This window comes from Mesoplodon bidens (assembly GCF_964165515.1).
Source record: "Mesoplodon bidens genome assembly, chromosome: 12".
NCBI classification, from domain to species: Eukaryota; Metazoa; Chordata; class Mammalia; order Artiodactyla; family Ziphiidae; genus Mesoplodon; species Mesoplodon bidens.
The window spans coordinates 20,334,231-20,346,263 of record NC_138168.1 but is presented as its reverse complement, the minus strand read 5'-3'; the positions used below and the strand labels follow the sequence as shown (position 1 = coordinate 20,346,263).

At 37.8% G+C, this 12,033-nt stretch overlaps 1 protein-coding gene across 1 annotated transcript in view; it reads right to left on the bottom strand.

Annotated features, from left to right (window-relative positions):
- LGSN (lengsin, lens protein with glutamine synthetase domain) overlaps nucleotides 1–3,323 on the bottom strand; it is a gene marked incomplete at both ends in the record, with an annotated part of 29,279 nt that extends 25,956 nt beyond the window's left edge. Inside the window, one exon of the mRNA XM_081250878.1 lies at nucleotides 3,294–3,323. Within this exon, the coding sequence (XP_081107004.1) occupies nucleotides 3,294–3,323 (30 nt within the window). The remainder of the gene's footprint in view (nucleotides 1–3,293) is intronic.
- Nucleotides 3,324–12,033: the final 8,710 nt, after the last annotated feature.

Below are 12,033 nucleotides of genomic sequence, written 5' to 3'. Positions count from 1 at the left end.
AGGAGAAGGCATTCTATCTTTTTAAAAATATGATGTGCCTATAACTAGAATACTAAATATAGTTCTCATCACTATACCTTAGGAAAGACTTAATGGGATAGAAGTGAATAGGTGTTTGTTTATATAAAATTATACCACATATATTTTTTTCATTATGACATAGAAAAGCAAATGAAGTTCTACCATGTAAAGAAAAAGTGTAAAACTCTTTAAGGCTGTAAAAATGAAAACTTAGGGAAGATATTACTAATCAGTCTAAAATATACTAAAGCATGTATGATAACTAATTCCTGTTTCATGAGTGCTCACTGTGTTGTAAGCACTATTCTAAGCACTTTGCATGTATTAAGACATTTAATCCCTCCACAATACCTCTTCCATTTGGTAATATTAATGCCCAAATGAAGCACAGAGAAGTCCAATAATTTGCCCCATGTGACACCGATAGTAAGTAATAGAGCTGATATTAAAACAGAGACATTTTGGCTTCAGGGAATGTACTCTTAGCCACTGCATTTGAAACACAAACCTAATTTTTAACATTGAGAAAGGCACTTAATGAACTGGAAGGAGGTACATTTGAGGCAAATGAAAATAAGTATAAAATGAGATAAAAACCTTGAAATCTGAAAACAAGACTTTGAATCCTAAAAGACAAAACACATTTAAAATATAAAAATAGAATCAAGAAGTCTTTATAAACTTGCACACCCAGTAGCATAGAGCAGGAAAAGTAGGGTAAGTTGGGGTAGGTGAATCTCTAGCCTTGAGTGCGGCCTCAGTCAGTTACAGCTTCCCCTGGTGCCACACTTGCTGCCGACATATACAGAGGCTGCAGAGGATGAGAAGCCTCTGGTCTCACCCCAGCTGGCACCCATTTCTGTTCCACATTTCAATGTGGAAGGCTCAGCCTTTTGTGTCCACCTGGGTGGATGTTTTCTCTATTGAGCCATGAGCATCTACAGGGCAGAGAGTAGATCTTACCCAGGTCTCTTGGCATATCATGCAACTCAGTGCCGCACTCAGGTTTTTGATAGATAGATTTTAATTTTGATAACTTGATGTGCTGCTATTTTCCTCAATTTCACAATGTCATACACGCATAGGGTGTATTTTGAGGAATAAGAATGTGTTTTTGATCTATATTCTTTTCACCACTGATAAGAATTTGGCTGAATGCATGACTTCATGACATTGGAGTAGGGAATGTCAGTAAAACATTCTTTAGGGACATACCATATCTAAGGTTAATAACAGTTCATTTTTACTGAAGATTCTGACAAAGAATTTGTTCAGATTGGGTACATGATCATCCTGGGGATTTTCTTTATACATCTAATCCACCCTCCTGAATCCATCAGGCCTTTGTTAACCTCGTGCTGCTGCTGCTTACTTCACCAGAGTGTCTGGTACAGCACACAATCACTGTCCTTTTCTAGACATCAGTTAACAGGAAAAGGATATCACACACCATCTCCCCCGCTCCTCCCATATTCATTCTCTCTCTGAAATATGACCCTAGGCAGGAAAGCACAGAGGAGGTTACTCAATGAAGAGTTGGGTCAAGTGGACACCAAGACTCAACTTTACTACATCTACCACATCTATTAAATATAATGTCCATCCCAGTTACAAAGGAACTTTTTCCCAAAAGGCAGAATATATCTTTTGTTGTAAAAATTGTGTACTTTAAAATCATATTGTTGGTTTTTGTATTCTCCTAAGAGTGAACTATCAACATTTGGTCTAGACTGGTCTTGGGGAGAGTGTGACTCATATATTTTCACAAAATCTGGGTCACCTGGAATCCTTAAAATTGTGGAAGGTGGGGGAGAAAACACAGTTCTGCCATGGGCTCAGGAGTAGTAAAACCTAATCCAAGAAGAAATTAAATAGTTAGAAATCAAAATTTCAAAAAGCTATTATGTGTATACTAATCACTTTCTTTCTCTAAGCCATCATTTGCAGCTACAAGTTTACTTTCAGACTAATTTGTTCTCTTACACGTCTATCATTTGATGCCTCTGACAATGACAGGACACTACTTGATAAGCCACAGCCACTCCGCAGTGGGTCCCTTCTTCACACAGTGTAAACCAGTTCCCTTGTGGAAAGTACTTGTCTCCATCCCAAAGCACACTGCTTATGCTCATTATACACAGCAGTTACCCTATTTTTCCTCAGGTGTTTTTATCTTTTTCAAAATAAATTTATTTATTCAGTTATTTAGTTTTGGCTGTGTTGGGTCTTCGTTGCTGCGTGCAGGCTTTCTCTAGTTGCGGCGAGCGGGGTCTACTCTTCGCTGTGGTGCGGGGGCTTCTCACTGTGGTGGCCTCTTTCGCTGTGGAGCATGGGCTCCAGGCACACGGGTCTCAGTAGCTGTGGCACGCAGGCTCAGTAGTTGTGGCACACAGGCCTAGTTGCTCCACGTCATGTGGGATCCTCCCGGAGCAGGGCTTGAACCGATGTCCCCCGTATCGGCAGGCGGAGTCTCAACCACTGCGCCACCAGGCAAGTCCTGCTTCCTTAGGTTTTAAGCTGTCTTCCCCACCAGATGGAGGAGTCTATTCTCTATTTGCCACTATTTCAAACACAGTGCATTGGTCTACCACTGTGCCTCACACAGAGTAGGCATGCTTCTTACACTGTATTTTCTTAACTTCAACCAATGAAAACCCACATACTCCCAGACTTGACCACAACATACCTCCCAGTCTACATTCTAGACGTTCAGAATGGTCTGTGAGAATAACAGGAGTCACAGCTGGGTACATACACATTAAGAAGTAATGAGAAATGCAATATGTTGACAACTGAGTTGTTTAAATATATTCTAAAACGGATGAGTGGCTATCACTATGTAAAATGATGTGCATTTCAAATATAATTTGAAAATGGCTTCTTACCTTTAGTCATTTAAACTCAAAGCATTTTTGTTTGAATGAAACAAAAACTTTGAGAAAACAAAGATTGTTCTCTCAATGACAACCAAAATTGGTATAAACATTTTTATATCATACTTATGCTTCAAACTCAGTGCCTAATGAAGTTATTTTAAATGATTCATCAAGCTAAATATGCTTTCCTAATGCTAATTCTGAATTTAGTTTTTATTACATTTATAAACTCAATGTGTAGTAGCGAGTTTCTTCATAAACTTCCCCAGTGTAGACATAAAACTAGTGTAATCACATAGTCCTTATTCATTCTGGCACTCAAACAGTTGACATAGAATAATAAAAACTTTGCTATCAGTATTTTGATAAATAACACGTTAATTATTAACTTCATACCTCCTTCAGAAGGTCCCCTTCATCATTCATCTCACACATTTTTATGTAAGTTGGCTGTGGAAACCACAGTATCCCCAACAAATGCATTCAACATGTATTTATATGTATACCCAAAACAAACACTGCAGATGATAAATTGTATAGAGGCTCTTTCCAGAGGGGTCTGACAGGTAACAAAAGATAAGCACCAGACTGATGTGTCATGCCCAAGGCATAATACACTAGAAATGCACTAGAAAAGTCTAATAACGAATTTTCATTTATGCCTGACTCCCTCCAAACAAAGGATATACAAAGCTTAAAACTGGGTTGATCAACATTTTCTGCAACATACTGGTTTTGTTATATAACAATTGTATTCTGGAATGAAATCTATTGTTAAACTGAGATAATGAAATATTTATTAGACAACTATGCTACCGAAGTCCACAGACAAAAACACAATTGGAAAAACACACCTGTAAGTGACCCAGATTTTTACTGATGGCAAAGATCTACTTATTTGTAATTTCTATTTTTATTTTCCTTTCTAGCATCACTTCTAGTCTCTAAATTAATTCTGGTCCTGTGTTGTATTACTACTGTCATCTTTCTTTAGCCTTTTCAATTCTCCAAATGTCAGTCTCTGAAGAACCCCAGCCATTCCAGCTGTCCACAATGAGCCCAGAAATCATCTACAAGCTGCTCTACATGGTCTCAGAAACAATCCTAACTCAGTCAGAGGAAATAGGAAATAGTTTCTCAAAGGGAGTTCGCTGCCTTCAACCACAACTTCAAGTCCAGTTAATGGGGGATGGTAGGAGGCTTTTTCTGAATCTAGTCAAACCTTCTGTACCCTCCTCCTTGTGTGATGTACAGTCTTCACAGCTGATCACTCCTTTCCAGGGCGTCTAGGCCCAAGAAAGTCCAGGCCCAACCCCAACTGGTCAGCTGAGCCTGACTCTCTTGTTCTGTCTCTGCAATTGCATAGTCATTATTTTATGTTTGTTGTAATCAACTCTACCTTTTCCTTTATTTCTTTAATCATTGTTCCAGTTGTCTCTCTTTCCTACCTTATGAATGTCAATATCTTCTCTGTTTACCCTCTTTGTTTCTTTCTAATCAAACTGCAATATAAAATTCAAACATACTGTGTACAACAGTTGCTATATTGCTGAGAAATTTTTATCTCTGTTCTTAATTACAAAAATGAGTATTTGAAAGTGTTTTCATTTCCCTTTTAAAACTTAAAAAGCTTACAATTAACCTATTTACCTGTTCACTTGGTTGTTTTTCATCCAATCTAAATGCTGATTCTCTTTATAAAACTTAATAATGCATCTATTTATTTTGTAGAACCAAGATGAAGTAAAAACTTATACCTGAAGTTGCCAGATAATCAATATTATTTACATAAAACACAACAATCTAAATACAGTTTGCATCCACATCCACAACTTCTTCCTAACCCTCCAAATTAATAACTAATCCTAATTTTAATATTTGAGATAAAATGGAAAAATTGTTGTGTCATAAAACACGGAGTTGGTACATTTCTGACAAATAAATCAGATAAACCATTAGATCTTACTAAGTTGTTAGAACTTAGTTATCCTTCATTTATAAGATTTTTCATGTCATGAAGAGCTGTCTTATCTGCCCAATAGAGGCATAAACTGCACATTATTAAGTCAGAGAGATCTTAATTCAGAGATTCTCATTTCTAGTGACAACCTACTCACTGAGCATCCTTCCAACACTGTTTTACTCATTGGGCCTGTACACCATCATCTAACCTACTAATCAAATTATCTTTAGCCCCTCCTCATTATAATTTGATTCTTCCTGCACTAAACCTCAAGATTAACTGTTTTAACAGTCCCCCCCACCCAGCTTCTCCTCCCACCAGTCTAGTTGTATATTGACTGTGGTTATGTTCACAATTGTTCATCATAGTTGTGCTGGTTATTGCATCCATGCAATTTAATTAAATATTATGCAAACTAATATGAAGAAAGATATTTAACATTTCTTCAAATCTAAGCTGAATGTTTTAGAAAGACTTGAAAATAACATGTCTTAGTTTGGGCTTCTATAACAAAAATACCATAAAATGGGTAGCTTATAAACAATAGAAATTTATTTCTCACAGTTCTGGAGCCTGGAAAGTTCAAGACCAAGAACAGATTCAACGTCTGGGGAAGGCAGCTTCCTGATTCATAGACGGCTGTCTTCTCACTGTGTCCTAACTTTGCAGAAAGGGTAAGGGAGCTCTCTGGAGTCTTTTTCATAAGGGCACTAATCCAATATATGAGAGATCAGTTCATAGCAGTATATGTCAAATACAAATTGTTGAATTCCGTTTGGGTAATACAAATGTAAAAAAAAATTAAGACAATTTGTTAAATTGGAATTCTCTTTCAGATTGTCTTACAATGGGTTTTAAGATCTAGCATCCAAAAAACAAACAAACAAACAAACCCAAAAAATCTTATATTATTCTTATATGATGCACTATGATGATGTTTTTTTGCAAGAAAGACAATATGAGATTCAAACCAATGGATGTATACTCAAAAAAAGGCATTGTTCTAAATTCAATATGTTGGTTAACAAATGTATAATTATACAACTCAATTTAAAATAATATGTTTAAAATATTTACTCTTTTTTTCTTTTTTTATTAGTTTCTGCTTTATAACAAAGTGAATCAGTCATACATATACATCTGTTCCCACATCCCTTCCCTCCTGCGTCTCCCTCCCTCCCACCCTCCCCATCCCACCCCTCCAGGTGGTCACAAAGCACCGAGCTGATCTCCCTGTGCTCTGCGGCTGCTTCCCACTATCTATCTACCTTACGTTTGGTACTGTATATATGTCCATGCCTCTCTTTTGCTTTGTCACAGCTTACCCTTTCCCCTCCCAGTATCCTCAAGTCCATTCTCAAGTAGGTCTGTGTCTTTATTCCTGTTTTACCCCTAGGTTCTTCATGACATAAAATATTTACTCTTTTTTATGATTCCTTATTTCTGCTGACTTTCTTGATTAACCAACCAATTTTCTTACCTGATTGTTTAGGATAAAATACATCTTTTACCTTTATGAACTTTTCTTAAAAATGTTGATGAGGTCTTTTGGGGAGAAATGTCACACTTAATACATGCACTTACTTACTTTTGCCTCTTTCAAAAAAAAAGTTAACAAAAAACCGTAAGCAAAAAGAGAGAAAAGAAAATGGAAATGGGGACAAAAGAAAAAAGATTTGGGTGGAATAAAGCAGTAAGACAAATTGTACCAAATATTTAACAAAACTCAGAAAGCTATTCCCACATAATTAGTGAGGAAAACCAGGAAACAATGCAGTGTACCACATAGAACTTTCCAAAAATAAGAGAAATAAAACAAAGAAATGGAAAATAAGAGAGAAGGGATTAAAAAAGAAAAAGATGACCAATCCAGGAGGTTCAACATATGAATAATAAAAGGTTCAGAAAAAGATGAGAGAAAATAGAGGGAAATAAATCTTCAAAAATATTTATTTCCCAGAATTGAAGGGCAAGAGTTTCCAGAATGAAATGGTACACTGAAAACCTAGCTAAGTAGATTACAATTGATACAAGACTCACTGTCATAAAATTTCAGAATGCTAGCACATACCATGGATGAGGAATCAGAATGAACTCAGACTTCTTTATAGCAACACTGGAACTTAGGAAACAATGGAGACAGAATTTCAGAATCATGTGGGAAATTGTCTAACCCATAATTCTATACTGAGTCAAAACTAACAATCAAGTGAAGAGAAAAATGAAGACATGTTTCACATACCACTCGTATACTTTTCTCAAAAAACTGATGAAAGATATGTTTCTCTGAAATAGGAAACCAATACAGAGGAAAACCATAAAACCAAGTAACAGGAGATCCAAATGGTGGAGAGTAAATGGAATCCCCAGGAAACTGATAAGGTGAAATCTCAGAATGACAGCTGAATGACACATATGATAGTACTTTACTTTTATAAACAGTAAAGTACTATCAGGTATGTTCAGGACAAAAGCCCAAGAAATAATTTACAAGAAGAATAAGTTAATAAAATACCTCTTGTACATGAATGTTGGGAAATAATTGAGATTGAACTTCTAATATATATATGGGATATTAAGCAACTAGGAAAAAAAGACAATTATTAACTCTGAAACCACACACCTTGGATAGGACTTGAAGCTAGCTGCACTTCAGATTGGGACTTGAACCCACAGTCTCTGACATAGAAGGGAACTCAAACCCACAGTCCTTTAATTGAAACTGCACACCTGTTCTCAGGACTTACTGAAGCTCAGGTTCTTTTGTCTCGGCACAGAGAGGATTCAGCAAGAGGAAAAGTGACAGGCAAAAAATGAGTTTATTAGCGAGGGATGCTTGTGAGAGATACAAGCAGGTAGGCAAGGGAGTGTAGCCCTAAGAACAAAGAGCGTTACATTTTCAAAATCAAAGAAAAAGTGGGAGGGGAGAAGACTCCCTTCTTCCTCATTTTTGGGTAGACATCAAGGCTTATGTCATTAGTTCCTCCTTTGACTCTATATCATATAACAGGGACTGTCATGGTGCTATTTAAATCATAGGTATATTAACAAAATGGTGGTAACGTATACTAAAATATGGTGATTCATCCCAGGTTTTGGTATAATGTCTCCTTTCACCTAGTTTCTTTCCCCTTTCACCTGTATTCCTGTCTTGGTTACATGCAGAGATTCTACTCTTCGAGGACCATTAACCCCTGACTTCATGTAACAAGATTCAGACCCCATATCTATTGTCATGTGTTTTAATTATCAGGGTTTGTGGCTTGAGTGTGCCTGGTGCTTAAATGCACCTGGCCTTCCTTCAAGGTAAAAATGTTGCTAGGTTACTGGATTCTTTTCTTAAGTGGTCACTGGCTTGCAACAGTCTTCCAAATTCCCTTAAAATTCCCCTTCTTCCTTTAATCTTCTAGTAAGATTTCTAAGCTATTTAATTATACTACTCTATGCCTATCAACTCTATGGAAAAGAAAAAGTTATATGGGCAAGGAAAAATTATCATATAATAATACTACATGGCTCAACTGTGGATAGCTTTACAATTGTGAATTACACTTACAATGTAAAGACTAAATATTTGTTCTACTAAAATCACAATACTTTATTAGGATGATTAGGAAAATTGAAAGTGTGCATGTGCATTCAGGGAGGAGGGAGGAAAAGAGCTAAATCCTCATTTATCCAATGTGAGAAGTCAGTAGTTAATGCCAAACAATTACAGATGAATAAATAGTAATTTAAGTACAATTTTTAGACATATTGAGTACAAACAAAAGATCTAGCTAAAGAAATTGAGAATGGATGTCTTTGAAGGAGAAAAAGAGGTGGAACAAAGAACTGTTTAACTCTTTAAACCATGGGCATTTATAACTTTAATGATTGGAGACAAGTTGGCAGAGTAGAAGAAATTGAGCTCGCCTTGTCTCATGAAAACACCAAAATCACAACAAACTGCTGAACAGCCACCAACGAAAAAAGACTGGAGCCTACCAAAAAAGATATTCTACATCCAAAGAAAAAGAAGAAGCCACAATGAGACAGTAGGGAGGGGCACTTTTGCAATATAATCAAATCCCATGCCCGCCAGGTGGGTGACCCACAAACTGGAAAATAATTATATTGCAAAGGTTCTCCCACAGGAGTGAGAGTTCTGAGCCCCACATCAGGCTCCCAAGCCTGGGGTCTGGCATCAGGAGGAGGAGCCCCAGAGCATTTGACATTGAAGGCCAGCAGGGTTGCAGTTCAGGAGCTCCACAGGACAGGGGGAAACAGAGACTCCACTGTTGGAGTGTGCACACAAGTTTTCACATGGACTGGGACCCAGGGAAAAGCAGGGACTCCATAGGACCTTGGGCCAGACCTAACTGCAGGTTTTGGAGTGTCACCGGGGAGGAGGCAGTCAGCTATGGCCCACTGTGGGAGGCAAGGGCACTGGTTGTGGAAGCCCCTAGGGAATATTCCTAGGCATGATCACTTCCGTAGGTCACAAGTTTGGCACCAAGACCTGGTCCCACTCAACAGCCTGCAAGTTCCAGGGTTGGGACACCTCAGGCCAAACAAGCAACATGGTGGGAACACAGCCCCACCCATCAGGCAGGCTGCATAAAGTCCTCCTGAGCCCACAGACACCTCTAGACACACCCCTTGACACAGCCCTGCCCACCAGAGGGATAAGACCCAGCTCCACTCACCAGTGAGAACCAGTCCCTCCTACCAGGAAGCCTGCACAAGCCCTTGGACCAACTTCACCCATGAAGGGGCAGACACCAGAAGCAAGAAGAACTACAACTCAGCAGCCTGGAGAATAGAGACCATGACACAGAAAACTAGACAAAATGAGATAGCAGAGAAATATGTTCCAGATGAAGGAACAAGATAAAACCCCATGGGGCTTCCCTGGTGGCGCAGTGGTTGAGAGTCTGCCTGCTGATGCAGGGGACATGGGTTCGTGCCCTGGTCTGGGAGGATCCCACATGCCATGGAGCGGCTGGGCCCATGATCCATGGCTGCTGAGCCTGTGCGTCTGGAGCCTGTGCTTCACAATGGGAGAGGCCACAACAGTGAGAGGCCTGCGTACTGCAAAAAAAAAAAAAAAAAAAAGAAAGAAAAACCAGAACACCTATGTGAAGTGGAAATAAGCAATCTGCCTGAAAAAGAATTCAGAATAATGATAGTAAAGATGATCCAAGATCTCAGAAAAAGAATGGAGGCACAGATGGAGAAGATATAAGAAATGTTTAACAAAGAGCTAGTAGATTTAAAGAACAAACAAACAGAGATGAACAATACAATAACTGAAATGAAAAATATGTTAGAAGGAATCAATAGCAGAATAACTGAGGCAGAACAATGAATAAGTGAGCTGGAAGACAGATTGGTGGAAATCACTGCTGTGGAACAGAATAAAGAAAAAAGAAATGAAGACAGTCTAAGAGACTTCTAGGACAACATTAAACACACCAACATTCACAGTATAGGGGTCCCACAAGGAAAAGGGAGAGAGAAAGGACCTGAGAAAATATCTGAAGAGATAATAAATGAAAATTTCCATAACATGGTAAAGTAAACACTCACTCAAGTCCAGGAATCACAGAGAGTCCCATACAGGACAAACCCAAGGAGGAACACGCCAAGACACATATTAATCAAATTGACAAAAAACAGAAAATACTAAAAGCAGCACGAGAAAAGCAACAAATAACATACAAGGGATTCCCCATAAGGCTATCAGCTGATTTTTCAGCAGAAACTCTGCAGGCCACAGAGAGTGGCACAATATATTTAAAGTGATGAAAGGGAAAAACCTACAACCAAGAGTACTCCACAGCAAGGCTCTCATTCAGATTTGAGAGAGATATCAAAAGTTTTACAGACAAGCAAAAGCTAAGCAAATTCAGCACCACCAAAGCAGCTTTACAGCAAATGCTAAAGGAACTTCTCTAGACAGAAAAGAAAAGCCCACAACTAGAAACAAGAAAATTATAAATGGTAAAGCTCACCAGTAAAGGCAAACATACAGTAAAGGTAAGAAATCATCCACACATAAATACGATATCAAAACCAGCAATTGTGAGAAGAGGAGCGTGCAAATGAAGGATATTGGAAATGCACTTGAAATTAAGAGACCAGAAACTTAAAACAATGTTGTATGTACATAGACTGCTCTATCAAAACTTCATGGTAACTTTAAACCAAAAATCTACAATAGATACACACACAAAAATGAAAAAGCAACACAAACACAACACTAAAGATAGCCATCAAATCACAAGACAACAGACTAAAAGAGAAAGGGGGAAAACCTACAAAAACAAATCCAAAACAATTAACAAAATGGTAACAAGAACATACATATTACCTTAAATGTAAATGGATTAAATGCTCCAACCAAAAGACATAGACAGGCTGAATGGATACAAAAATAAGACCGATCTATACGCTGTCTAGAAGAGAACAACTTCAGCTCTAGGGACACATACAGACTGAAAGTGAGGGGATGGAAAAAGGTATTTTAGGCAAATGGAAATCAAAAGAAAGCTGGAGTAGCAACACTCATATCAGAAAAAAAGTAAACTTTAACATAAAGACTGTTATAAGAGGCAAAGAAGGACACCACATAAAGATCAAGGGATCAATCCAAGAAGAAGATATAACAATTGTAAATATATATGCACCCAACATAAGAAGACCTCAAGATATAAGGCAAATGCTAACAGCCATAAAAGGGGAAACTGACAGTAACACAAAAATAGTAGGAGAGTTTACCACCCCACTTTCATCAATGGACAGATCATCAAGACAGAAAATCAATAAGGAAACACAGGCCTTAAATGACACTTTAGATCAGTTGGAATTAATTGATATTTATAGAGCATTCCATCTGAAAGCAGCAGAATATACATTCTTTTCAAGTGAATATGGAACCTTCTCCAGGATAGACCAAATCCTGGGCCACAAAGCTAGCTTCAGTAAATTTAAGAAAATTGAAGTCATATCAACCATCTTTCCTGACCACAATGCTATGAGATTAGAAATCTCATACAAGAAAAAACCTGTATAAAACACAAACACGTGTAGGCTAAACAACATGTTACTAAACAACCAATAGATCACTGAAGCAATCAAAGAGGAAATAAAAAATACCTAGAAACAAATGATAATAAACCACGATGATCC